The sequence below is a fragment of the Bacillus rossius genome, chromosome 10, assembly GCF_032445375.1.
Source record: "Bacillus rossius redtenbacheri isolate Brsri chromosome 10, Brsri_v3, whole genome shotgun sequence".
NCBI classification, from domain to species: Eukaryota; Metazoa; Arthropoda; class Insecta; order Phasmatodea; family Bacillidae; genus Bacillus; species Bacillus rossius.
This window is the reverse complement of record NC_086337.1, coordinates 1,115,370-1,142,248: the sequence shown is the minus strand read 5'-3', so window position 1 is coordinate 1,142,248 and position 26,879 is coordinate 1,115,370. Positions and strand designations below refer to the sequence as shown.

Genomic DNA, 26,879 nt, shown 5'->3' with positions numbered 1-26,879 from the left:
TAAATTTAATTTAAAAATTATTTTTTACTTTTTAGTTTGATAATCTTTAAAAGCATGTTTCATTAGTTTTTTAAACTATATTTATTTTTTCATTGCTGGTTTCTTACATTTGAAAATATCTTACGACATTACAGCCATTATAAACAAAACTGGTAACAATGTTAGATTCTTATTTTTGATACATTACATTGAGTACACTAACGAATAAAATAGAAAAAAGGGGTGCCGGGGGGGGGGGGGGGGGGGAACACCATTTCATGCTATACTAAGTTCAACTGTTTAGGAACATTGAGCTCGCAGGCTCATAAAACAAATATATGTGTTTAAAATACAATATTTTATAATAATATGGAAAACGTCCTAAAACTGGCGGAGTTATAAACTGTTCTTCACTCCTTTTTGAGGGGTGCCGAAAGATGGAGGGAGACTCCGTTATAGAGGCTCACGAGTTACATGTTGAGGTGCAAAATGTGGCGCCGGAACTGGGCCGCCATCTTGAACTGGTCTGGGGTCCTTGAAGCACTCTGGAATTCTTGAGTACTCTGGGATTCTGGAACCCTGCCTATAACCAATAATCCAAATGGATTAGCTTGGTTAGCAGGCAGTTTATGCCGGGCGAAGTTAAGCCCAAAAAAAAGGCAACCTAACAGGTTTGTGTGGGACGAAGTGCAGCTTACCTTAGCTGGCAGGGTGAAGTAGATAGTGGCTGTCCCTGGGGGTGATCCAGGGATGCGCGGCGCGGGAGCTCGCGGTAGCCATAGAAGAAATAATAATGCCGAAAACAAAAAAAAAACTAAAGTTAAACTTAACTATTTGGGCAGCTACGAAGAAAAACTAAAAAAATCTAGGCTACATGGCCTGGCTCAGAAAGCAACTACATTCTTGCCGAAAGCGGATCACCATAGCTGCTGGTCGTTACTGTGACCTGTTGCGAAGATGCGCGCTGGACGAGAGCTGCCCTAAAAATCCCTGAAATGGTGCCGGGACGCTAACTTAAAATTAAGCCCGGTCGTCTGTTCCTCTGGAGGAGGGGATCGGGAAACCCGAAGTGCTCCGAAGGGCTCCGAAAGAAAAAAAGGGCTCCTGCGACCTATCGACTGAGTGCGAGGTCGACTGTTTCTCCTGGTGGGGATAGGATGGTCAGTAGTGCGCTCTCGCTCTCAGCTGGTTCGTCCTTTCGCCGATAGATGGTGTGGGCATGCGGATCGGAGTCTCGCAGAGACCATTGCGGCACTTGGTGGCCGCCATTTTGCAAGGGGGGGGAGGGGGGGAACACCTGGTGAATGACCTGCCCTGGGAGAGTTCGCCGGCCAGACGTCGGGACGTGCGGCGGAGCTTGGAAAAAGGACACCAAAACGTGTTAGAGACCGCAAACTTCAGCACACCTCCGAGAAGGGGTGGAGGCGACCATGGGAAGCTTAGGGCGGCTACTTTCGTCACGCGTAGCGCTAAACTCGTAACGAAACGTGACGGCCAGTGGATACCGTTGCTGATGATAGCCCTGTAGTCGGCTAGACCCAGCAAATTTGGTGGGAAACGGCGGTGAGAGCACTATACTGCTCAACAAGCTAACCTGCCGGTACACTCGACCGAACAAGTTTGGATGGGGCGAAAGCAGCGAGCGAAAGAGGAAAATTAAAGTTATAAAAAAAATTTTAAATTTTGTAAAACTAAGAAAATAAAAAAATTTGTGCCTAAAGTAGCACTGATTCGGCACAAGCTGCTGAGTGCTTGTAACTTTGCTGGTGGGACTTGTAGCGAGCACAGCCACAAGCAGGACGTGTCTGTGGTTGCAGATGTGTCGTCGCCCCAGACTCACCGCATCCAGCTGTGGGACTTCTCCCAGTTCTGCCTACCGGACATCAGCAAGGGTGAGTGCTTCTGCCTTCTTTCAGCAGCCACTATTGTGTTCTCTTTATAACTGTGTGATATGTTGCTCTTCTTTACTGCTCTCCATTTTGTTTGTTTCTGGAAGTAAGACTTGATAAATATTTAATGAATGAAAAATGTATCATGACAAGAGAGTGCGATGCGAGAAAGTGGCCAGCATCTCACCAGCACCAACGAACAATACCAGCTGCAGCGGTTAGGTAGCTAATCGTGTTTATAATGGTGCCACCAGAGATCTACAAAAAAGAATTTGACCACCCCATTCGTATCCCCCGATGAATGATTGAAGGTATGAATGGATGAGTTAGAGCTGGACATCTGAACCAGGACGTAAGGGACGAAGGTGCAGGAACTGAGGCCAGAGCTAACCGAACTGAACCACTTTTCGTGTTTACACTAATGAATACAGTAGAACCCCGATTATCCGCGACTCGATCATCCGATTCGCGGATTAACCGCGATTTATGTCCATCAAGTCCAATTTTTTAGTTACATATAAATATAACCAATGATTCAAAATGTATGTAAATGTTAAAATACTTTGCAAAATGTATGTTGGTCAAAGTACTTTGACTCAGTTATGTTTATATATACAAAGTTTTTAAAAAAATACTAGTACATACATACATATGTACATAATATTTTTGTGTTCCATGTTACGTGAATAGATTATACACTGGTGCGCGATTCCACGTCTGCATGACCGGACTGTACACTCCCGCACGCAGCACGGCGCCGTGCCACAGAGATTACCCGGCGCATGGAGACAGTCCATTCTATTAGTGTACGTTGTTGGAGCGTGAAGGTGGTGATAATTTTATGTATTGTAACAGTGATCTGCATTCCTACGGATTATACCGTTGTGTTGTGCGGAAGTGTTGAGCGCAACATTTCATCATGTCATCAAATGAACAGAAAAGAAAGCGAGTGGTACTGTCCATCGACAGCAAAACAAAAATTATAGAAAGATTTCAGAGTGGAGAAACGATTGCAAACTTGCGACTGAGTTTAATGTCGGTAACACAACAGTGCGCGACATCATAAAACATCGCGAAAAAATCCTTCAGTTTGCTTCACAGGCTGACACTTCAAGTGGATTAAATAAACGCAAGACGATGAAAGAATCCACATTTAGCAGCTTGGACACTTGTTTGTTTGAATGGTTTCAACAGAAAAGGTCGGAGGGTGTACCATTAAGTGGCGTAATTTTATCACAGCAGACGTAAATTTTTAAAGAAACTAGGCTTGACAGAAGAACCATTTTCCTGTTATATTACTTCTCCGTTATTTTATGAGCACCGACTGTACGGAAGTGTGTGTGTTGCAACTACAGGGTGTCCAGCGACCTGGAAAACCTGGAAAACCGGGAATTGTCAGGGAATTTCGTGTGTCAGGGAAAAGTCAGGGAAATGTCAGGGATGTTTTAAAAATCGTCTGGAAATTTTGGCCGTGTTTGTTCTTCACGCAGCAGCACGATACAATATGCATATCGATTGTTCAATTCGCCGCGTACACAATGATCGACGTATCGATTATAATCGGCACATGGCTGTACACATTGCGGCCTGTTAGGCTGGCTAAAATGGCGCACATTTGTGTACTCTTGTTGATTTTGGTTATCGTTTTTGTTGATGGATAAGTGAATTATTATATCATCAGCCAAACAAAGGTAAGAAACAAAATGTATGTATACTCTACTATAGTTGCTCTATGGGCAAGTCGCAAACTGTTGCCTAATTTGTTTCGTTCGCTCGGCAACGGTTCGTGATGTTCTTGGTTTGTAAACTCCGCAAGCACGCATGTCTGAGTAAAGCAAAAAGTAGAACACTCACCTTTTTTCACGTTCCGGTTTATAAACTGTTTATAAACCGGAACATTAAGAAGGTGAGAGTTCAACTTTTTGATTCGGACATGCGTGCTTGCAGAGTTTATAAATCGGGTCAAACACAAGTCATGTTGTAACGTACTATATTATTTATTTTTTGAATTTTACGTTAGTTAGGCATTTTTCTTGCTTCGAAGTAGGCCAGGCCAGACAATGCAAATTTTTTAAAATACATGAACACACAGCAATTTTGTAGATAAAATGTGACTATTTCCTGAAACAAGCTATTGTTGCTGGAACATATCCTATATTTTTTCAGATTTATTTTCAGTTCATAAGTTTACATTAGGCCTAGGCCTATCTTATAAAAGATGCTTGAAGTTGAAGCTGACGGTTACTTTGTATAGAAAATATGTGCTGATAGGCCTATCAGTACTTGCATTGATTTTATCTGTGTTTGTGGTGCCTGAAACGTTTATTTGCTAATTAATGAAAAATAGGTTAATTTTCTCACAAGAATATTATTTTAAAGATTAGTGTGATAAAGGTAAAAAATTATTTTATTTTAACAGGTCACAACATGGCTTCAAAACTCAGAAAAACTACATTCAGGGATGAATGGAACCAGAACCCATCCCTCTCATGGGCTCAGGCTATTGATGGCAGCCCATATGCAGCTTGATGCAAACTTTGCAATCACAGGATTGAACTGAGTAATATGGGGAAGCAGGCTCTTACCAGTCATGCATCTGGAGTGAAACACAGCAGAAGAGTGCAAGGATTTCACATGAGTTCATCCATAGCAGTGTACTGTAAAACAACTAGGCCTACATCAGCAGCGTCACAAAATAATTCTGCTTCAGAGTCTTCTTCACCTTTGTCAGAATCTTCAAAATTGTTTAGTTCTGATTTACCCAGCTCACCTCAAGTATCTTCCCCTCCGTTGTTCCAAACAGATCCAGTCAGCAGTTCTAAATCTCTGCCTGATACTTCCTCGAATGCTGATAATTCTTATCTAAACCCATCCGCAACATGTTCTTGCACGTGCACATGTGGCAGTGCTAGAAAGGAATCAGAATCATTGACAAATTACTTATTAAATGATTCTGTAACACGTGCCGAAATACTTTGGTGTTTGTATTGTGTTATGGCTCATAATTCCTTAAGGAATGCAGAAAATAGTGTAGCAATGCATCGTAAGATGTATCACGACAGCAAAATTGCAGCTAAATTGCAGTTGGGAAAATCGAAAGTATCCTATACAATAGTTCACGGATTGGCTCCAGAATTTCAAAAGGAACTGCATGCTGATATATCAAAATCTTCTCATCTTGTAGTTGGCTTTGATGAAAGTTTAAATAAAATTGCCCAGAAACAGCAAATGGACATTTCTGTCCGTTACTGGAATGAAGATGATTCAATTACTTGCACTCGATATCTTACATCAGCATTTCTCGTCCATTTGACTGCAGCAGACCTGTTAAGTGCTTTTAAAAACTCTTTGCCTGTGAATACATTACACAAAATTATACAGGTGTCGATGGATGGCCCCAATGTAAATTTGCGGTTTTTAAAAGACTTGAAGCAAGATTTGAAGGAAGGTCGTACTGATGAGGGGGTAATATTGGATATCGGCACTTGTGGCTTACATTCATTACACTGTGCCTTCAAAGGCGCAATGAAGGAAACTGGTTGGGAAATTGTTAAATTCTTGCGTGCTATTTACAACCTGTTTCATAACATCCCCACTCGTCGTGCAGACTACATTAGAATAACTGGTTCCAGCTTGTTTCCTCTAAAATGTTGTCCAGTTCGTTGGTTAGACAACGTTCCTGTAGCAGACATAGCATTGAAAATTTTACCAAATCTTCGGAACTATGTTGCTGGTCTAAAGTCAAATACAGAACCTACGTGTGCTAGTTTTGTTATAGTGAAAAGTGCTATTAAAGATGTGTTACTTGGACCTAAACTTGCTTTTTTTTCATCTGTTGCTGCTGAAGTTGAACCACTTCTCAAAGAATATCAAACAAATGACCCCATGGCGCCGTACCTCTTTTCCGACTTTTCTTCAGTCATCAAGAATTTTATGACTAGATTTGTCAAAGCAGACGTAATGGCAAATACTACCCTGAGCAAAATAGATTTATCTGCAAATAATCTTTTGTCAAGTAAAAAAATTGACTTAGGTTTTGGGACACGAGCTGCATTACGTTCAGAAAATGCAAGTCAGAAGGATATGGAATTATTTAGAGCAGACTGTCTAAAATGCCTGCAGGAATGTGTGAAAAGGATTTTAAAGCGCTCACCTCTTACATTCAGCTTGACAAGAGGCATTTCATTTGCTGATCCTTCTGTAGCCCTTATTCCCGATTTGGCGATCAAGTGGCTGTCATGTGCCTTAGATATATTTGTTAGTCATAATTGGCTCTCTGGAATTCAAGGTGACAAAATATCGAAGGAATTCAAAAGATTGTGTTCATTGACTGCAGTGCAGGAACATTTGAAACTCCATGTCCGATCCAAAGTACGCCTGGATAAGTTTTGGTTTGACCTTTTAAATGTTTACTGTAGTGAAAATACAGGGCATTTAGCATCTTTTTTGAAAATGATATTTATTATGTCTCATGGCAACGCAGCAGTAGAAAGGGGATTTTCAATAAACAAACAGTGCTTGGTAGAAAATCAGCTGGACATTTCACTGATTGCTCAGCGTACAATTCATGATGGTATTTTGTCAGCTGGAGGTCTGGATAATTTTGTCGTATCTAAAAGATTTATTCATGCTGCTCGTAATGCATATTTAAAATACAAGGAATACACGGAACAACAGAAGAAGTTATTACAGGAAAAGGAAGAACAAGAAAAGCAGCTGCTGAACTCTCTGCTTTGGAAGCTAAGAAAAAGAAAATCTTGGAAGATGCTGAAAAAGAAGATGCTGTATTAAGCTTCCAGATAGAAGCTTTAAAAAAGTAGTGCTGCTAAGAAAAACCTTTGTTAAAATTTTAATTTGTGATTGGACTTAAAAGGTTTTTTTTTTAAGTTTTAAGTTTGGAACTATTGCATACTTAGCTAATTTGAATACTATATATATTATTTTTAAATATGAAGTGGAACTGACTTATGTTTTCAAAACCATCTAGTGAGTAACTCTTGAAGAAATTGAGGAACATGGTGATATGTGAGTACAATAAACATATTTCATATATTTTTTTTCACATTTTGTATTTTAGTATTAGACCTTTTTACACAGTTGCTGTTGCTTAAAATTTCGCAGTATATTTTTACATATATTATAGTGTAAAAAATATTGACAAAGTTTATAAGAATTTAAATAAGAACGAGCATAGTGTCAGGGAAAATCCTAATTTTGTCAGGGAAAACAGGGAAATGTCAGGGATTTTTTAAATCCATTTTCACTGGACACCCTGAACTAGTGCTTGGCACGCAAGATAAATTCAGCCTATCACTTGCTGACGCGGCGCAGTGAAACGACGGTGTTTGTTTATTTCAAAACTCAGCTAAGAGTGAACGGAGAATAGATATAACGACCCCTCACGGTTCCCGAGATTAGGGTCGTTATAGAGAGGTGTTCGTTATAAGATTTCCGACCCATCTGCAACACTAAGTCATAATAGGCCGTTTTTGCACTAATTCCACGTTCAGCAAGCTAAAAATAAAAAATCTAACATTTAAAATTCATATAAATAAAGGGGGATAAAAACACCGTGAATTATACGAGACAGAGACACCGTTTCAAAACCATCAAATCAAGTCTCAATGCACTGGTATGAAAAATCTTATCTCGAAAAGAATTTTGAAGGCAGTCGTTCTGTAAAACAATAACCAGCCCGATGGTGTTACTGACAACAGAGCAATGAGCTAAGTGTGGCAGCGTCGCTTACGGGCGATGAAAAGAATGCGTGACCTTGGCAGCTATCAGCTGTCTTGGGCCCTCGGACTGGCGGGCGGCTAGTCACACACCTCGGTGCAACAACGACTCGCGTGTCCACGTCTCCGCACACGAAAGACTTAAAAACCACTGCTGCCCAGCACTAAGCAGTCCGCTTCTATGTCAACAACGCACACGCACACAAAGCATGTGTATATATGTAATCTCCGAATGTCCACAGATGGCTGTCTGTGGGCTAATGACCTTTGAGGCAAGCATGACTCGGCTAACCGCGATTTTCGATTATCCGACTCACTCGTCCCCTTCATTAACACGGATAATCGGGGTTCTACTGTAGTGAGTTTGTTCCACTTATTATAATATAAATTTACATTATAATTTATTTGAACGATTCTTTAAATGACTCATGCAATGGGGAATTTTGATTTGGTGCTGTTTTTTTGTACATACACCTTTGCAGTTTTGCACTGTTTGTCATGGAAAATTGTAATGTTGCAGAACCCTGCCCTCCTAATTAAATAATTTTTCTTTTAAACTATTTTCATGAATGTAAATATTTCTTAAAAAGTCTTTCTAATGATATTTTACCGTTTATTATATATTTTAGGGTTGATATTTTTCACTTGCTATGTTTCTAAGAAGGTATTTATTATTTTATTAGACATTTTTAGTCATTACTATTTTTTATGTAATTATTCACAAATGAGCCGCTGTTCTAGATTTTTGCTTGTTTAGGCCTACTTTTTCAGGTTTCTCTCAATAAGTTTAATTTTGTAAAGTAATTCGTATTATAATAATTATTCTTAATTTTTATTAACGTGTTGTAATATAATTATAAATCACGGGACTGTGTCTGGGCTGGTGTGATGGTTAGAAAGAGAGGCATGAGAGGCCTGTAAGTGTAAGTGAGAAAGGAACAGTGTTTCCCTGCCAACCGAGATAAAGACGGTAATTCCCCCCCTGTATGGGAACTGAGTGATAACTGCTGTCTCACGGTGTGGGAGAGAGAACGAGAATGGAAGTCCCCGATTTCGATGTAAAATTGAAAAGAGACTGATCAGGGGAAGCCCAGAGTTCTGTGTGTAAAAGGTTTTTTCATGTATTGTAACTTGTTCTGTGATTGGCTTGTATCGATAAGCGTGAATGAAGAGTGCGTGTGATTGGTCGGTGAGGTCATGTGACGTCTACTCCCTGCGTGGAGGAGAGTGTGGCAGGATTTCACCTAGAGGTGGGTTGTTACAGCGATTTTCGGTATCTGTTCCAACCTGATACTGATAGAGTAATGTACCTAGTTACAAGTCTCTGATACTTCTGTATCATACGGTCCCAGGAAGCAACAAAGCTCCGCGTACGCAGACCGTGCGACCGGAAGGAGAATCTGATAAATTATTTATCACGCCCGGTAATTCTCTACCTCTGTTACTCTCATGCCCGCCTGATACAACCAGTATCAATCAGTTCAACATTCACTGCAGTTCGTCCTGGCCGTGTATCACCATGTACATTGTTGCGGGCTGTCATGCTTTGTAGTTAGTATCTTTATAGTGAAATAAGGAATGGATAAGTGCACGAAAAAGACTTCATTTGTGTGGAATTTTTTTACGGAAAATAATGAGTTTGCTAATTGTAATTTGTGTAAACAAAAACTGAGTTATAAATCATCATCGACTAATCTGAAGAAACATTTGAAACGTTAACATTGATATAGTATGCTCACTAATGTACGTATCTGGTTTTTTTTTTTTTTTTTTTTAATTTTTTATAAAATCGTAATCTTTTAATGTATGAAAACACTAGTTACTAATTGTTTTCGGAAAAAAAAAGTCCTAATGTTGATTACATCTGTTATTAGTGTCAACTGAGAATTTATTTGCATTTTCATAGCTGTTAGGTGCACAAATATAAATTTTATATCTTGTATTAATGTACTTTTTAATATTAAAAATTCATTAGTTTTATTATTGAACGAGTCTGTGCACGCACTGCGCTCTGAGCGTACTTTGATGTGGGACAATAACCAAACGACTCGTAACAATTTCGCTTTGCGCCTCTCCTTCAACGCCTTCCCCTGCGCTTCCTCCCCTACATTATTTCCCTTCTTTATCCCTTATTCGCCGTTCCTGCACCCTCCCCTTTCACAAGCTCCGCCCAAGTGACCGTCATATGCGATCGGGTTCTGCGCACATTGGCCGTGGTGTTGTTCCAGGCGAATTCTGAACTGATACTAAAGTACCTAATACTTTTCAAGTGTACTCGTTTGCCGTTCCTGATACAGGCGCGTATCAGTGCCAAAGTATCAGATTGATACTTTTCGACCCACCTCTAATTTCACCAGTCGTCTGTCGATCGCTGCCCCAGTAGGTCGCGTTCGGTGGCTTCTCGCCAAATTATGTAGTAATTTGCTAATGGATAATTTAACGTTGGTGGTCAGAGCCAGGCCGAGTATTAAGTCAACCTAATTTTTTTTATTTTCTTTCGGACAGTAATTAGAAATTGCGGCCACCTTCGTCGGCATTTGGCTCGGGGCTAAATTCGGTTTCGCTGGGTGCGGCCACGTTTGAGGCCACACTGACTTCATGAATTTGCAGCAAAACATTACTGAAGGACGCTATTTTTTCCGTTAATTCTCATCATGCGAACTACGAGCAATTTTCGACAGTCAGATATACATGTGGAACGAGTGAATGAACCATTGGAAGTGTTTGGATTCGTCGGGGCATTCTGTTTGAAAAAATAAAAACAAAATTATAATCGGTGTTGAACATCTGTTTATTTTGTATATAACGAAGCGTTATATTTGGCGCCCGGCCGCGTGGCTTGAATTTGGACACGACCCTGAGATTAAGACGGACTTTTCGGCAGCAAAGGAGATGATATAAACATTCTTAAAACAATTGGTGACTACGATAACCTGTAAGGACAAAAATTTTTACGATTAATATTGAACAGTTCAGAAGAAAACGGCGACTGGTTTCCAGAACTATCGGCACAGCTGTGCGGCGAAGGCAGCTTTTCTCCGCGACGAGAGTGTACGGTTTCAACGAGTGAAGTGTTCCAGAGAAACGGCGGAAAGCGGTACATGGCGGGACAGAGCGACCCAAGGCACCGTGAAACTTCAGGACCTCATTGCCAGACATCGAGATCGTTACTTCGCGGGACATCGCGGGATGAATCGCCGAAAAGAGCAAGTCGAAAAATGGAACTAAATTGATTGTTTACATTGTGTTTCTTTTGTGTTGAGCATTCAACTAAGATTTGTGTTAAAATTTTGGTAATTTGTAAATTTCATTATGACAATTAATAGCCCAGTTGAGGTTATGGGGGGGGTCAGATATGTTGCAGAAATTAATGGAAATGATGCAGGAAACGACACAAAAACTTGAACAATACTGTCGAGAAATGAAACAAAGACAACATGAATTTATGCAGGAAATGAAACAGGGACAACAGGAATTAAAACAGGATCTTACTAGTAAAATTGAACAGGGACAGAATGAAACCAACAACAAAATAGATCAGGCAATTCACAAAATTGAGGTAAATTCACAAGAGATTGCTAAGTTAAGGAGCGAAATAGGAACACAGTTGCGACAGGAATTTGGCAGGGTGGAGAACAAATTTGATGACTTTAAAATTAATGAACAGGTAACCACATGTACAAACAAAGTAGATGGGTGTGCAAATAATATGGCAGAAATGCAAGTGGAAAGGGAACAAACTAATTTAGGAACTTGTGAAATGAAAGTAATAGTGTCAAAAGAAAATATCGAATTTGTTGGGCATGATGTAAATGAAAAAATAAACATTGAAAACACATTTGAAAAATTTCATGATGAAGTAAACAGGGAATGTTTGGATAATGTAGAGAAAACATTTTGTAAAATAAGAATTAATGGACATGGGATCAGGATTTGGTGTAAACAGATGGAAAAAGTGGAGAATGAGATGAAAGCGTTCTCAGATACACTTAAAGATGAGTTTGCTAAGGAGGTACTCAGTGAATTTAGTTTTACAGATTGCGGAGAAATGATAAAGGGGAGATTTTGTCATAACCTAAACAGTAATGTACCAAAATGTGGGTTGTGTGTACCGAATAGGTTACAAACTAAAACTTTCGCACTGATCCATGTGAGAAAAACTGTGCAACTTGATCAGACGGTGTTTGTGTGGAAACATGTGTACAGAACTGTAGTGAGGATAGTAAGCAGTTTTTTGGTATGTGCACAGACAGAAGAAAGGTATGGTAAATGTAAAGGAGTGATGCAAAATCTGGAAACAGTGTGTTTTGACTTGTTTGGCCCACTGCCGAGATGGAGGGGTGGAGTCAAAACTAGTTGTGTCGTGTTTGATGTTTTTTAAATTTTTTGCAGTTTTTGCCAAATTTTTTTTTTGTTATTCTTTGACTTATGTACTTTTTAAATAATGTTTTGTATTTTGTAGAGTTTTTTGTATTTTTTGAAGAATAACGATAGGATAATATAGGAATGCACAAATAAGATTTATGACTGCAATTTTTTACAAGATTCTTTAAGAGAAGGAAGATAAATACATCAGAGTTAGTGTAAATATTTTTTTTCTGTTGTTTTGAAATAATAATAATAATAATAACGTTATAAATTTCTTTTTGAGTAGACAGTTACTAACTATTATGTGAAGAAATGCTTTACATTGTGAGAATTTCATTGCACTTGGGTAATGTTTGGTTTGTTTAGTGTTGTGTCATGGGAAGATGTTAACTAAAATTTATTATGAGTTATTTTTTTTTTTTTGGGATAATATACAATTTTGAAATGGTTAAATATTTTAAATGGAAATGACACATATTCGTAATGCTAAATGTTTGTTTTGGATTGATGACAGGGTGACAACATCCTATATTAAAGAAATGAAATGTAATGCTAAACGTTAATGAATAACAGTCGTCGAGTTTTGAAGCTGCAGAAGCAGTTGTGTGTTCATGATGGCCAGAGTTTAGGTGAATTTTTGGTATTGCCCTAAATAAGCAGCAAATGTTTTTTTTGTGTAATGTGGTTTGTGAGGCAGCTGGGGGGCCAGGAGGTTAATTTTAAATATGTTTCCGGCATGGAGTCCGATGTTTTTTTTTTTTGCAAGGGTGCGTCCCTTCTCCTTGGTCACTCCCACCCCTCATCAAGGTTAATTTTATGTGCTGCTGCTGAAAGGGGAGATATGGTTTGAAACCTAAGGAAGGGCATTGGTTCATGTAATTTGTTTTTGAAGTATAGAAGCATACGATTGTATCTTAATGAAGTGTTTGTCATGCCATGACTAGGATGGTCAACTTGTTTGTAGAAATTTATTTGAGGTATGTAAAGCTTAAAGTTTGATGCATAATGACAAGTGCTGTGTATATCTTTCTATAATTCTTTGTTTTAAATTTCATTAATAGGTTAGCCGAGCTGAATAGCAGCTAAAAGGGTTGTAATTGAGCGTCCCTTACCTTTCGGCTAGCTCAGGAGTTAGGAATGATTGAGAAAGAAGTTGGGAGGAAAGGAACTGTGGATAATTTTTTATGTGTTGATAATGATGTTTTTGTGTATTTTTTATATAATGGTTACTGATACTAAGAGATGTAAGTAAATAATGTCAACAAATGGAAATTCAGTGTGTTGATGCAGAATTAAGTTTGTATTTTGGTGTAAATATTATGAGGTTGTGTAACTTTTTAATAAGAAATTTTGAATATGATAAGTGATGATGTAGTGGGTTATAAAAAAGTTTTTAAAGTTTTACATACTTAATTTAATGTTTACTTAATTTAATGTTTTTTAGAGTTGTCTTTGTTGTGAAAAGTTTACTAGGAGTCTGTGTGTTAGCAAGTTGAGGCATTTAGTAGAAGTTGTAGTCCATGGGTTATCAATATTGAGCAGACTAGTTCTAATTTTGAAATAAGTGTTGTCCAGTGGTTGAAGTTATGATAGAGGTATTGTGAAGATACTTAGAAATTTATAATTTTAGAATTTGATAAGTTGTTTGTTTTTTTTTGATGGAGTTTAGGAAAATTTTGTGTCAACAGTTTTGAAGCGATGGTGTTGTCAAAGTTTTATAAGTGCAGATATGAAAAGTGGAGATATTGGTTGATTTGTGGGTTAAAGTGGTTGTTCCATGAGATTTGAGGAGTTTATCAGAAGCAGCAGAGAATCAGAGTAACAGCGATTTTTAATGGGTTTTAAAGGAGATAATGTGTTTTGAGGTTATTTGTCATTGTCGTTGAGGTTAGAAGTTTTTATCGTCGTCAAGGTGGTCATGGAGACGTAATTCCTGGAGTTGAACATTTTTCGTCGTCGTTGAGGTAGTTATGGAGGATATTACAGCTGGTGTTGAGGTTCCACGGTTGTAAAAGTAAGTTGTTCAGAGTTTTTTGTTGTTATTGAGGATTCTTCGTTGACCAGGGGGTGTCTGCTTGAAGCTTATAGAGAAACCAGTTTCAAAGTAACTTGTATTATGCACTGGTGAGAGGGAGACAACCATTTGTAGGGAGTTGTTGACACTTTGTAGTATGAGATATGTTTTCAAATTTTTGGCCTTTTTACAAGGAATTGATATTATTGCAATATTTAAGAGAAAGTTTTTTGAATTTTTATATAAACAAGGGTAGTAACTACTGGATGCATTTATTTCTCAGGATGTTTTCTATTTATTTTGTACAGATTAGTTATTCACTTTTTGTAACTTTTCAATTAAATGTAGTGTTAATTTTATTGAAAAGTTGGGGGGGTAATGTAATGTTGCAGAACCCTGCCCTCCTAATTAAATAATTTTTCTTTTAAACTATTTTCATGAATGTAAATATTTCTTAAAAAGTCTTTCTAATGATATTTTACCGTTTGTTATATATTTTAGGGTTGATATTTTTCACTTGCTATGTTTTTAAGAAGGTAGTTATTATTTTATTAGACATTTTTAATCATTACTATTTTTTATGTAATTATTCACAAATGAGCCGCTGTTCTAGATTTTTGCTTGTTTAGGCCTACTTTTTCAGGTTTCTCTCAATAAGTTTAATTTTGTAAAGTAATTCGTATTATAATAATTATTCTTAATTTTTATTAACGTGTTGTAATATAATTATAAATCACGGGACTGTGTCTGGCATGGAGTGATGGTTAGAAAGAGAGGCATGAGAGGCCTGTAAGTGTAAGTGAGAAAGAAACAGTGTTTCCCCGCCAACCGAGATAAAGACGGTAATTTCCCCCCTGCATGGGAACTGAGTGATAACTGCTGTCTCACGGTGTGGGAGAGAGAACGAGAATGGAAGTCCCCGATTTCGATGTGAAATTGAAAAGAGACTGATCAGGGGAAGCCCAGAGTTCTGTGTGTAAAAGGTTTTTTCATGTATTGTAACTTGTTCTGTGATTGGCTTGTATCGATAAGCGTGAATGAAGAGTGCGTGTGATTGGTCGGTGAGGTCATGTGATGTCTACTCCCTGCGTGGAGGAGAGTGTGGCAGGATTTCACCTAGAGGTCGGTTGTTACAGCGATATTCGGTATCTGTTCCAACCTGATACTGATAGAGTAATGTACCTAGTTACAAGTCTCTGATACTTCTGTATCATACGGTCCCAGGAAGCAACAAAGCTCCGCGTACGCAGACCGTGCGACCGGAAGGAGAATCTGATAAATTATTTATCACGCCCGGTAATTCTCTACCTCTGTTACTCTCATGCCCGCCTGATACAACCAGTATCAATCAGTTCAACATTCACTGCAGTTCGTCCTGGCCGTGTATCACCATGTACATTGTTGCGGGCTGTCATGCTTTGTAGTTAGTATCTTTATAGTGAAATAAGGAATTGATAAGTGCACTAAAAAGACTTCATTTGTGTGGAATTTTTTTACGGAAAATAATGAGTTTGCTAATTGTAATTTGTGTAAACAAAAACTGAGTTATAAATCATCATCGACTAATCTGAAGAAACATTTGAAACGTTAACATTGATATAGTATGCTCACTAATGTACGTATCTGTTTTTTTTTTTTTTTTAATTTTTTATAAAATCGTAATCTTTTAATGTATGAAAACACTAGTTACTAATTGTTTTCGGGAAAAAAAAGTCCTAATGTTGATTACATCTGTTATTAGTGTCAACTGAGAATTTATTTGCATTTTCATAGCTGTTAGGTGCACAAATATAAATTTTATATCTTGTATTAATGTATTTTTTAATATTAAAATTTCATTAGTTTTATTATTGAACGAGTCTGTGCACGCACTGCGCTCTGAGCGTACTTTGATGTGGGACAATAACCAAACGACTCGTAACAATTTCGCTTTGCGCCTCTCCTTCAACGCCTTCCCCTGCGCTTCCTCCCCTACATTATTTCCCTTCTTTATCCCTTATTCGTCGTTCCTGCTCCCTCCCCTTTCACAAGCTCCGCCCAAGTGACCGTCATATGCGATCGGGTTCTGCGCACATTGGCCGTGGTGTTGTTCCAGGCGAATTCTGAACTGATACTAAAGTACCTAATACTTTTCAAGTGTACTCGTTTGCCGTTCCTGATACAGGCGCGTATCAGTGCTAAAGTATCAGATTGATACTTTTCGACCCACCTCTAATTTCACCAGTCGTCTGTCGATCGCTGCCCCAGTAGGTCGCGTTCGGTGGCTTCTCGCCAAATTATGCAGTAATTTGCTAATGGATAATTTAACGTTGGTGGTCAGAGCCAGGCCGAGTATTAAGTCAACCTAATTTGTTTTATTTTCTTTCGGACAATAATTGGAAATTGCGGCCACCTTCGTCGGCATTTGGCTCGGGGCTAAATTCGGTATCGCTGGGTGCGGCCACGTTTGAGGCCGCACTGACTTCATGAATTTGCAGCAAAACATTACTGAAGGACGCTATTTTTTCCGTTAATTCTCATCACGCGAACTACGAGCAATTTTCGACAGTCAGATATACATGTGGAACGAGTGAATGAACCATTGGAAGTGTTTGGATTCGTCGGGGCATTCTGTTTGAAAAAATAAAAACAAAATTATAATCGGCGTTGAACATCTGTTTATTCTGTATATAACGAACCGTTATAAAATTTTTGAAGAAGAAAAAATGTCACTGGAAACCTTCTGTGTTCGTCAGTGCTATCATCGTCGTGTTGTTCATAGTACTTGTTTATCTTCGTTGCTGCGTTGTCCAGGTTTGTTGTCTGCCCGCATTTAACCTGTGTCGTCGTTGCTAGCCCACTGTGTTCGTCTGTGCTATCTTCGTTGCTGCGTTGTGCAGGTTTGTTGTCTGCCGGCAGGTAACCTGTCTCCTCGTTGCTAGCCCACTGTGTTCGTCTGTGCTATCTTCGTTGCTGCGTTGTCCAGGTGTGTTGTCTGCCCACAGGTAACCTGTCTCCTCGTTGCTAGCCCACTGTGTTCGTCTGTGCTATCTTCGTTGCTGCGTTGTGCAGTTTTGTTGTCTGCCGGCAGGTAACCTGTCTCCTCGTTGCTAGCCCACTGTGTTCGTCTGTGCTATCTTCGTTGCTGCGTTGTGCAGGTGTGTTGTCTGCCGGCAGGTAACCTGTCTCCTCGTTGCTAGCCCACTGTGTTCGTCTGTGCTATCTTCGTTGCTGCGTTGTGCAGGTGTGTTGTCTGCCCGCAGGTAACCTGTCTCCTCGTTGCTAGCCCACTGTGTTCGTCTGTGCTATCTTCGTTGCTGCGTTGTGCAGGTGTGTTGTCTGCCCGCAGGTAACCTGTCTCCTCGTTGCTAGCCCACTGTGTTCGTCTGTGCTATCTTCGTTGCTGCGTTGTGCAGGTGTGTTGTCTGCCCGCAGGTAACCTGTCTCCTCGTTGCTAGCCCACTGTATGCGTCTGTGCTATCTTCGTTGCTGCGTTGTGCAGGTTTGTTGTCTGCCGGCAGGTAACCTGTCTCCTCGTTGCTAGCCCACTGTGTTCGTCTGTGCTATCTTCGTTGCTGCGTTGTGCAGGTGTGTTGTCTGCCGGCAGGTAACCTGTCTCCTCGTTGCTAGCCCACTGTGTTCGTCTGTGCTATCTTCGTTGCTGCGTTGTGCAGGTGTGTTGTCTGCCGGCAGGTAACCTGTCTCCTCGTTGCTAGCCCACTGTGTTCGTCTGTGCTATCTTCGTTGCTGCGTTGTGCAGGTGTGTTGTCTGCCGGCAGGTAACCTGTCTCCTCGTTGCTAGCCCACTGTGTTCGTCTGTGCTATCTTCGTTGCTGCGTTGTGCAGGTGTGTTGTCTGCCGGCAGGTAACCTGTCTCCTCGTTGCTAGCCCACTGTGTTCGTCTGTGCTATCTTCGTTGCTGCGTTGTGCAGGTTTGTTGTCTGCCGGCAGGTAACCTGTCTCCTCGTTGCTAGCCCACTGTGTTCGTCTGTGCTATCTTCGTTGCTGCGTTGTGCAGGTGTGTTGTCTGCCGGCAGGTAACCTGTCTCCTCGTTGCTAGCCCACTGTGTTCGTCTGTGCTATCTTCGTTGCTGCGTTGTGCAGGTGTGTTGTCTGCCGGCAGGTAACCTGTCTCCTCGTTGCTAGCCCACTGTGTTCGTCTGTGCTATCTTCGTTGCTGCGTTGTGCAGGTGTGTTGTCTGCCCGCAGGTAACCTGTCTCCTCGTTGCTAGCCCACTGTGTTCGTCTGTGCTATCTTCGTTGCTGCGTTGTGCAGGTGTGTTGTCTGCCCGCAGGTAACCTGTCTCCTCGTTGCTAGCCCACTGTGTTCGTCTGTGCTATCTTCGTTGCTGCGTTGTGCAGGTGTGTTGTCTGCCCGCAGGTAACCTGTCTCCTCGTTGCTAGCCCACTGTATGCGTCTGTGCTATCTTCGTTGCTGCGTTGTGCAGGTTTGTTGTCTGCCGGCAGGTAACCTGTCTCCTCGTTGCTAGCTCACTGTGTTCGTCTGTGCTATCTTCGTTGCTGCGTTGTGCAGGTGTGTTGTCTGCCGGCAGGTAACCTGTCTCCTCGTTGCTAGCCCACTGTGTTCGTCTGTGCTATCTTCGTTGCTGCGTTGTGCAGGTGTGTTGTCTGCCGGCAGGTAACCTGTCTCCTCGTTGCTAGCCCACTGTGTTCGTCTGTGCTATCTTCGTTGCTGCGTTGTGCAGGTGTGTTGTCTGCCGGCAGGTAACCTGTCTCCTCGTTGCTAGCCCACTGTGTTCGTCTGTGCTATCTTCGTTGCTGCGTTGTGCAGGTGTGTTGTCTGCCGGCAGGTAACCTGTCTCCTCGTTGCTAGCCCACTGTGTTCGTCTGTGCTATCTTCGTTGCTGCCTTGTGCAGGTGTGTTGTCTGCCGGCAGGTAACCTGTCTCCTCGTTGCTAGCCCACTGTGTTCGTCTGTGCTATCTTCGTTGCTGCGTTGTGAAGGTGTGTTGTCTGCCGGCAGGTAACCTATCTCCTCGTTGCTAGCCCACTGTGTTCGTCTGTGCTATCTTCGTTGCTGCGTTGTGCAGGTGTGTTGTCTGCCGGCAGGTAACCTGTCTCCTCGTTGCTAGCCCACTGTGTTCGTCTGTGCTATCTTCGTTGTTGCGTTGTGCAGGTGTGTTGTCTGCCCGCAGGTAACCTGTCTCCTCGTTGCTAGCCCACTGTGTTCGTCTGTGCTATCTTCGTTGCTGCGTTGTGCAGGTTTGTTGTCTGCCGGCAGGTAACCTGTCTCCTCGTTGCTAGCCCACTGTGTTCGTCTGTGCTATCTTCGTTGCTGCGTTGTGTAGGTGTGTTGTCTGCCGGCAGGTAACCTGTCTCCTCGTTGCTAGCCCACTGTGTTCGTCTGTGCTATCTTCCTTGCTGCGTTGTGCAGGTTTGTTGTCTGCTGGCAGGTAACCTGTCTCCTCGTTGCTAGCCCACTGTGTTCGTCTGTGCTATCTTCGTTGCTGCGTTGTGCAGGTGTGTTGTCTGCCGGCAGGTAACCTGTCTCCTCGTTGCTAGCCCACTGTGAACGTCTGTGCTATCTTCGTTGCTGCGTTGTGCAGGTGTGTTGTCTGCCGGCAGGTAACCTGTCTCCTCGTTGCTAGCCCACTGTGTTCGTCTGTGCTATCTTCGTTGCTGCGTTGTGCAGGTGTGTTGTCTGCCGGCAGGTAACCTGTCTCCTCGTTGCTAGCCCACTGTGTTCGTCTGTGCTATCTTCGTTGCTGCGTTGTGCAGGTGTGTTGTCTGCCGGCAGGTAACCTGTCTCCTCGTTGCTAGCCCACTGTGTTCGTCTGTGCTATCTTCGTTGCTGCGTTGTGCAGGTGTGTTGTCTGCTGGCAGGTAACCTGTCTCCTCGTTGCTAGCCCACTGTGTTCGTCTGTGCTATCTTCGTTGCTGCGTTGTGCAGGTGTGTTGTCTGCCGGCAGGTAACCTGTCTCCTCGTTGCTAGCCCACTGTGTTCGTCTGTGCTATCTTCGTTGCTGCGTTGTGCAGGTTTGTTGTCTGCCGGCAGGTAACCTGTCTCCTCGTTGCTAGCCCACTGTGTTCGTCTGTGCTATCTTCGTTGCTGCGTTGTGCAGGTGTGTTGTCTGCCCGCAGGTTACCTGTCTCCTCGTTGCTAGCCCACTGTGTTCGTCTGTGCTATCTTCGTTGCTGCGTTGTGCAGGTGTGTTGTCTGCCGGCAGGTAACCTGTCTCCTCGTTGCTAGCCCACTGTGTTCGTCTGTGCTATCTTCGTTGCTGCGTTGTGCAGGTTTGTTGTCTGCCGGCAGGTAACCTGTCTCCTCGTTGCTAGCCCACTGTGTTCGTCTGTGCTATCTTCGTTGCTGCGTTGTGCAGGTGTGTTGTCTGCCGGAAGGTAACCTGTCTCCTCGTTGCTAGCCCACTGTGTTCGTCTGTGCTAACTTCGTTGCTGCGTTGTGCAGGTGTGTTGTCTGCTGGCAGGTAACCTGTCTCCTCGTTGCTAGCCCACTGTGTTCGTCTGTGCTATCTTCGTTGCTGCGTTGTGCAGGTTTGTTGTCTGCCGGCAGGTAACCTGTCTCCTCGTTGCTAGCCCACTGTGTTCGTCTGTGCTATCTTCGTTGCTGCGTTGTGCAGGTGTGTTGTCTGCCGGCAGGTAACCTGTCTCCTCTTTGCTAGCCCACTGTGTTCGTCTGTGCTATCTTCGTTGTTGCGTTGTGCAGGTGTGTTGTCTGCCGGCAGGTAACCTGTCTCCTCGTTGCTAGCCCACTGTGTTCGTCTGTGCTATCTTCGTTGCTGCGTTGTGCAGGTTTGTTGTCTGCCGGCAGGTAACCTGTCTCCTCGTTGCTAGCCCACTGTGTTCGTCTGTGCTATCTTCGTTGCTGCGTTGTGCAGGTGTGTTGTCTGCCGGCAGGTAACCTGTCTCCTCGTTGCTAGCCCACTGTGTTCGTCTGTGCTATCTTCGTTGCTGCGTTGTGCAGGTGTGTTGTCTGCCGGCAGGTAACCTGTCTCCTCGTTGCTAGCCCACTGTGTTCGTCTGTGCTATCTTCGTTGCTGCGTTGTGCAGGTGTGTTGTCTGCCGGCAGGTAACCTTTCTCCTCGTTGCTAGACCACTGTGTTCGTCTGTGCTATCTTTGTTGCTGCGTTGTGCAGGTGTGTTGTCTGCCGGCAGGTAACCTGTCTCCTCGTTGCTAGCCCACTGTGTTCATATGTGCTATCTTCGTTGCTGCGTTGTGCAGGTGTGTTGTCTGCCGGCAGGTAACCTGTCTCCTCGTTGCTAGCCCACTGTGTTCGTCTGTGCTATCTTCGTTGCTGCGTTGTGCAGGTTTGTTGTCTGCCGGCAGGTAACCTGTCTCCTCGTTGCTAGCCCACTGTGTTCGTCTGTGCTATCTTCGTTGCTGCGTTGTGCAGGTTTGTTGTCTGCCGGCAGGTAACCTGTCTCCTCGTTGCTAGCCCACTGTGTTCGTCTGTGCTATCTTCGTTGCTGCGTTGTGCAGGTTTGTTGTCTGCCGGCAGGTAACCTGTCTCCTCGTTGCTAGCCCACTGTGTTCGTCTGTGCTATCTTCGTTGCTGCGTTGTGCAGGTTTGTTGTCTGCCGGCAGGTAACCTGTCTCCTCGTTGCTAGCCCACTGTGTTCGTCTGTGCTATCTTCGTTGCTGCGTTGTGCAGGTTTGTTGTCTGCCGGCAGGTAACCTGTCTCCTCGTTGCTAGCCCACTGTGTTCGTCTGTGCTATCTTCGTTGCTGCGTTGTGCAGGTTTGTTGTCTGCCGGCAGGTAACCTGTCTCCTCGTTGCTAGCCCACTGTGTTCGTCTGTGCTATCTTCGTTGCTGCGTTGTGCAGGTTTGTTGTCTGCCGGCAGGTAACCTGTCTCCTCGTTGCTAGCCCACTGTGTTCGTCTGTGCTATCTTCGTTGCTGCGTTGTGCAGGTTTGTTGTCTGCCGGCAGGTAACCTGTCTCCTCGTTGCTAGCCCACTGTGTTCGTCTGTGCTATCTTCGTTGCTGCGTTGTGCAGGTTTGTTGTCTGCCGGCAGGTAACCTGTCTCCTCGTTGCTAGCCCACTGTGTTCGTCTGTGCTATCTTCGTTGCTGCATTGTGCAGGTGTGTTGTCTGCCGGCAGGTAACCTGTCTCCTCGTTGCTAGCCCACTGTGTTCGTCTGTGCTATCTTCGTTGCTGCGTTGTGCAGGTGTGTTGTCTGCCGGCAGGTAACCTGTCTCCTCGTTGCTAGCCCACTGTGTTCGTCTGTGCTATCTTCGTTGCTGCGTTGTGCAGGTGTGTTGTCTGCCGGCAGGTAACCTGTCTCCTCGTTGCTAGCCCACTGTGTTCGTCTGTGCTATCTTCGTTGCTGCGTTGTGCAGGTGTGTTGTCTGCCGGCAGGTAACCTGTCTCCTCGTTGCTAGCCCACTGTGTTCGTCTGTGCTATCTTCGTTGCTGCGTTGTGCAGGTGTGTTGTCTGCCGGCAGGTAACCTGTCTCCTCGTTGCTAGCCCACTGTGTTCGTCTGTGCTATCTTCGTTGCTGCGTTGTGCAGGTTTGTTGTCTGCCGGCAGGTAACCTGTCTCCTCGTTGCTAGCCCACTGTGTTCGTCTGTGCTATCTTCGTTGCTGCGTTGTGCAGGTGTGTTGTCTGCCCGCAGGTTACCTGTCTCCTCGTTGCTAGCCCACTGTGTTCGTCTGTGCTATCTTCGTTGCTGCGTTGTGCAGGTGTGTTGTCTGCCGGCAGGTAACCTGTCTCCTCGTTGCTAGCCCACTGTGTTCGTCTGTGCTATCTTCGTTGCTGCGTTGTGCAGGTTTGTTGTCTGCCGGCAGGTAACCTGTCTCCTCGTTGCTAGCCCACTGTGTTCGTCTGTGCTATCTTCGTTGCTGCGTTGTGCAGGTGTGTTGTCTGCCGGCAGGTAACCTGTCTCCTCGTTGCTAGCCCACTGTGTTCGTCTGTGCTAACTTCGTTGCTGCGTTGTGCAGGTGTGTTGTCTGCTGGCAGGTAACCTGTCTCCTCGTTGCTAGCCCACTGTGTTCGTCTGTGCTATCTTCGTTGCTGCGTTGTGCAGGTTTGTTGTCTGCCGGCAGGTAACCTGTCTCCTCGTTGCTAGCCCACTGTGTTCGTCTGTGCTATCTTCGTTGCTGCGTTGTGCAGGTGTGTTGTCTGCCGGCAGGTAACCTGTCTCCTCTTTGCTAGCCCACTGTGTTCGTCTGTGCTATCTTCGTTGTTGCGTTGTGCAGGTGTGTTGTCTGCCGGCAGGTAACCTGTCTCCTCGTTGCTAGCCCACTGTGTTCGTCTGTGCTATCTTCGTTGCTGCGTTGTGCAGGTTTGTTGTCTGCCGGCAGGTAACCTGTCTCCTCGTTGCTAGCCCACTGTGTTCGTCTGTGCTATCTTCGTTGCTGCGTTGTGCAGGTGTGTTGTCTGCCGGCAGGTAACCTGTCTCCTCGTTGCTAGCCCACTGTGTTCGTCTGTGCTATCTTCGTTGCTGCGTTGTGCAGGTGTGTTGTCTGCCGGCAGGTAACCTGTCTCCTCGTTGCTAGCCCACTGTGTTCGTCTGTGCTATCTTCGTTGCTGCGTTGTGCAGGTGTGTTGTCTGCCGGCAGGTAACCTTTCTCCTCGTTGCTAGACCACTGTGTTCGTCTGTGCTATCTTTGTTGCTGCGTTGTGCAGGTTTGTTGTCTGCCGGCAGGTAACCTGTCTCCTCGTTGCTAGCCCACTGTGTTCATATGTGCTATCTTCGTTGCTGCGTTGTGCAGGTGTGTTGTCTGCCGGCAGGTAACCTGTCTCCTCGTTGCTAGCCCACTGTGTTCGTCTGTGCTATCTTCGTTGCTGCGTTGTGCAGGTTTGTTGTCTGCCGGCAGGTAACCTGTCTCCTCGTTGCTAGCCCACTGTGTTCGTCTGTGCTATCTTCGTTGCTGCGTTGTGCAGGTTTGTTGTCTGCCGGCAGGTAACCTGTCTCCTCGTTGCTAGCCCACTGTGTTCGTCTGTGCTATCTTCGTTGCTGCGTTGTGCAGGTTTGTTGTCTGCCAGCAGGTAACCTGTCTCCTCGTTGCTAGCCCACTGTGTTCGTCTGTGCTATCTTCGTTGCTGCGTTGTGCAGGTTTGTTGTCTGCCGGCAGGTAACCTGTCTCCTCGTTGCTAGCCCACTGTGTTCGTCTGTGCTATCTTCGTTGCTGCGTTGTGCAGGTTTGTTGTCTGCCGGCAGGTAACCTGTCTCCTCGTTGCTAGCCCACTGTGTTCGTCTGTGCTATCTTCGTTGCTGCGTTGTGCAGGTTTGTTGTCTGCCGGCAGGTAACCTGTCTCCTCGTTGCTAGCCCACTGTGTTCGTCTGTGCTATCTTCGTTGCTGCGTTGTGCAGGTTTGTTGTCTGCCGGCAGGTAACCTGTCTCCTCGTTGCTAGCCCACTGTGTTCGTCTGTGCTATCTTCGTTGCTGCGTTGTGCAGGTGTGTTGTCTGCCGGCAGGTAACCTGTCTCCTCGTTGCTAGCCCACTGTGTTCGTCTGTGCTATCTTCGTTGCTGCGTTGTGCAGGTGTGTTGTCTGCCGGCAGGTAACCTGTCTCCTCGTTGCTAGCCCACTGTGTTCGTCTGTGCTATCTTCGTTGCTGCGTTGTGCAGGTGTGTTGTCTGCCGGCAGGTAACCTGTCTCCTCGTTGCTAGCCCACTGTGTTCGTCTGTGCTATCTTCGTTGCTGCCTTGTGCAGGTGTGTTGTCTGCCGGCAGGTAACCTGTCTCCTCGTTGCTAGCCCACTGTGTTCGTCTGTGCTATCTTCGTTGCTGCGTTGTGAAGGTGTGTTGTCTGCCGGCAGGTAACCTATCTCCTCGTTGCTAGCCCACTGTGTTCGTCTGTGCTATCTTCGTTGCTGCGTTGTGCAGGTGTGTTGTCTGCCGGCAGGTAACCTGTCTCCTCGTTGCTAGCCCACTGTGTTCGTCTGTGCTATCTTCGTTGTTGCGTTGTGCAGGTGTGTTGTCTGCCCGCAGGTAACCTGTCTCCTCGTTGCTAGCCCACTGTGTTCGTCTGTGCTATCTTCGTTGCTGCGTTGTGCAGGTTTGTTGTCTGCCGGCAGGTAACCTGTCTCCTCGTTGCTAGCCCACTGTGTTCGTCTGTGCTATCTTCGTTGCTGCGTTGTGTAGGTGTGTTGTCTGCCGGCAGGTAACCTGTCTCCTCGTTGCTAGCCCACTGTGTTCGTCTGTGCTATCTTCCTTGCTGCGTTGTGCAGGTTTGTTGTCTGCTGGCAGGTAACCTGTCTCCTCGTTGCTAGCCCACTGTGTTCGTCTGTGCTATCTTCGTTGCTGCGTTGTGCAGGTGTGTTGTCTGCCGGCAGGTAACCTGTCTCCTCGTTGCTAGCCCACTGTGAACGTCTGTGCTATCTTCGTTGCTGCGTTGTGCAGGTGTGTTGTCTGCCGGCAGGTAACCTGTCTCCTCGTTGCTAGCCCACTGTGTTCGTCTGTGCTATCTTCGTTGCTGCGTTGTGCAGGTGTGTTGTCTGCCGGCAGGTAACCTGTCTCCTCGTTGCTAGCCCACTGTGTTCGTCTGTGCTATCTTCGTTGCTGCGTTGTGCAGGTGTGTTGTCTGCCGGCAGGTAACCTGTCTCCTCGTTGCTAGCCCACTGTGTTCGTCTGTGCTATCTTCGTTGCTGCGTTGTGCAGGTGTGTTGTCTGCTGGCAGGTAACCTGTCTCCTCGTTGCTAGCCCACTGTGTTCGTCTGTGCTATCTTCGTTGCTGCGTTGTGCAGGTGTGTTGTCTGCCGGCAGGTAACCTGTCTCCTCGTTGCTAGCCCACTGTGTTCGTCTGTGCTATCTTCGTTGCTGCGTTGTGCAGGTTTGTTGTCTGCCGGCAGGTAACCTGTCTCCTCGTTGCTAGCCCACTGTGTTCGTCTGTGCTATCTTCGTTGCTGCGTTGTGCAGGTGTGTTGTCTGCCCGCAGGTTACCTGTCTCCTCGTTGCTAGCCCACTGTGTTCGTCTGTGCTATCTTCGTTGCTGCGTTGTGCAGGTGTGTTGTCTGCCGGCAGGTAACCTGTCTCCTCGTTGCTAGCCCACTGTGTTCGTCTGTGCTATCTTCGTTGCTGCGTTGTGCAGGTTTGTTGTCTGCCGGCAGGTAACCTGTCTCCTCGTTGCTAGCCCACTGTGTTCGTCTGTGCTATCTTCGTTGCTGCGTTGTGCAGGTGTGTTGTCTGCCGGAAGGTAACCTGTCTCCTCGTTGCTAGCCCACTGTGTTCGTCTGTGCTAACTTCGTTGCTGCGTTGTGCAGGTGTGTTTCTGCTGGCAGGTAACCTGTCTCCTCGTTGCTAGCCCACTGTGTTCGTCTGTGCTATCTTCGTTGCTGCGTTGTGCAGGTTTGTTGTCTGCCGGCAGGTAACCTGTCTCCTCGTTGCTAGCCCACTGTGTTCGTCTGTGCTATCTTCGTTGCTGCGTTGTGCAGGTGTGTTGTCTGCCGGCAGGTAACCTGTCTCCTCTTTGCTAGCCCACTGTGTTCGTCTGTGCTATCTTCGTTGTTGCGTTGTGCAGGTGTGTTGTCTGCCGGCAGGTAACCTGTCTCCTCGTTGCTAGCCCACTGTGTTCGTCTGTGCTATCTTCGTTGCTGCGTTGTGCAGGTTTGTTGTCTGCCGGTAGGTAACCTGTCTCCTCGTTGCTAGCCCACTGTGTTCGTCTGTGCTATCTTCGTTGCTGCGTTGTGCAGGTGTGTTGTCTGCCGGCAGGTAACCTGTCTCCTCGTTGCTAGCCCACTGTGTTCGTCTGTGCTATCTTCGTTGCTGCGTTGTGCAGGTGTGTTGTCTGCCGGCAGGTAACCTGTCTCCTCGTTGCTAGCCCACTGTGTTCGTCTGTGCTATCTTCGTTGCTGCGTTGTGCAGGTGTGTTGTCTGCAGGCAGGTAACCTTTCTCCTCGTTGCTAGACCACTGTGTTCGTCTGTGCTATCTTTGTTGCTGCGTTGTGCAGGTGTGTTGTCTGCCGGCAGGTAACCTGTCTCCTCGTTGCT

At 44.7% G+C, this 26,879-nt stretch overlaps 1 protein-coding gene across 7 annotated transcripts in view; it reads left to right on the top strand.

The window, feature by feature from the left end:
* The window catches only part of LOC134535704 (uncharacterized), a 264,594-nt gene that overhangs the window by 188,048 nt on the left and 49,667 nt on the right, over positions 1-26,879 (top strand). For all 7 annotated transcript variants that reach the window (XM_063374904.1, XM_063374902.1, XM_063374905.1 and 4 more), the window contains exon 15: positions 1,797-1,871. In XM_063374904.1, coding sequence (XP_063230974.1) covers positions 1,797-1,871 — 75 coding nt within the window. The remainder of the gene's footprint in view (positions 1-1,796; positions 1,872-26,879) is intronic.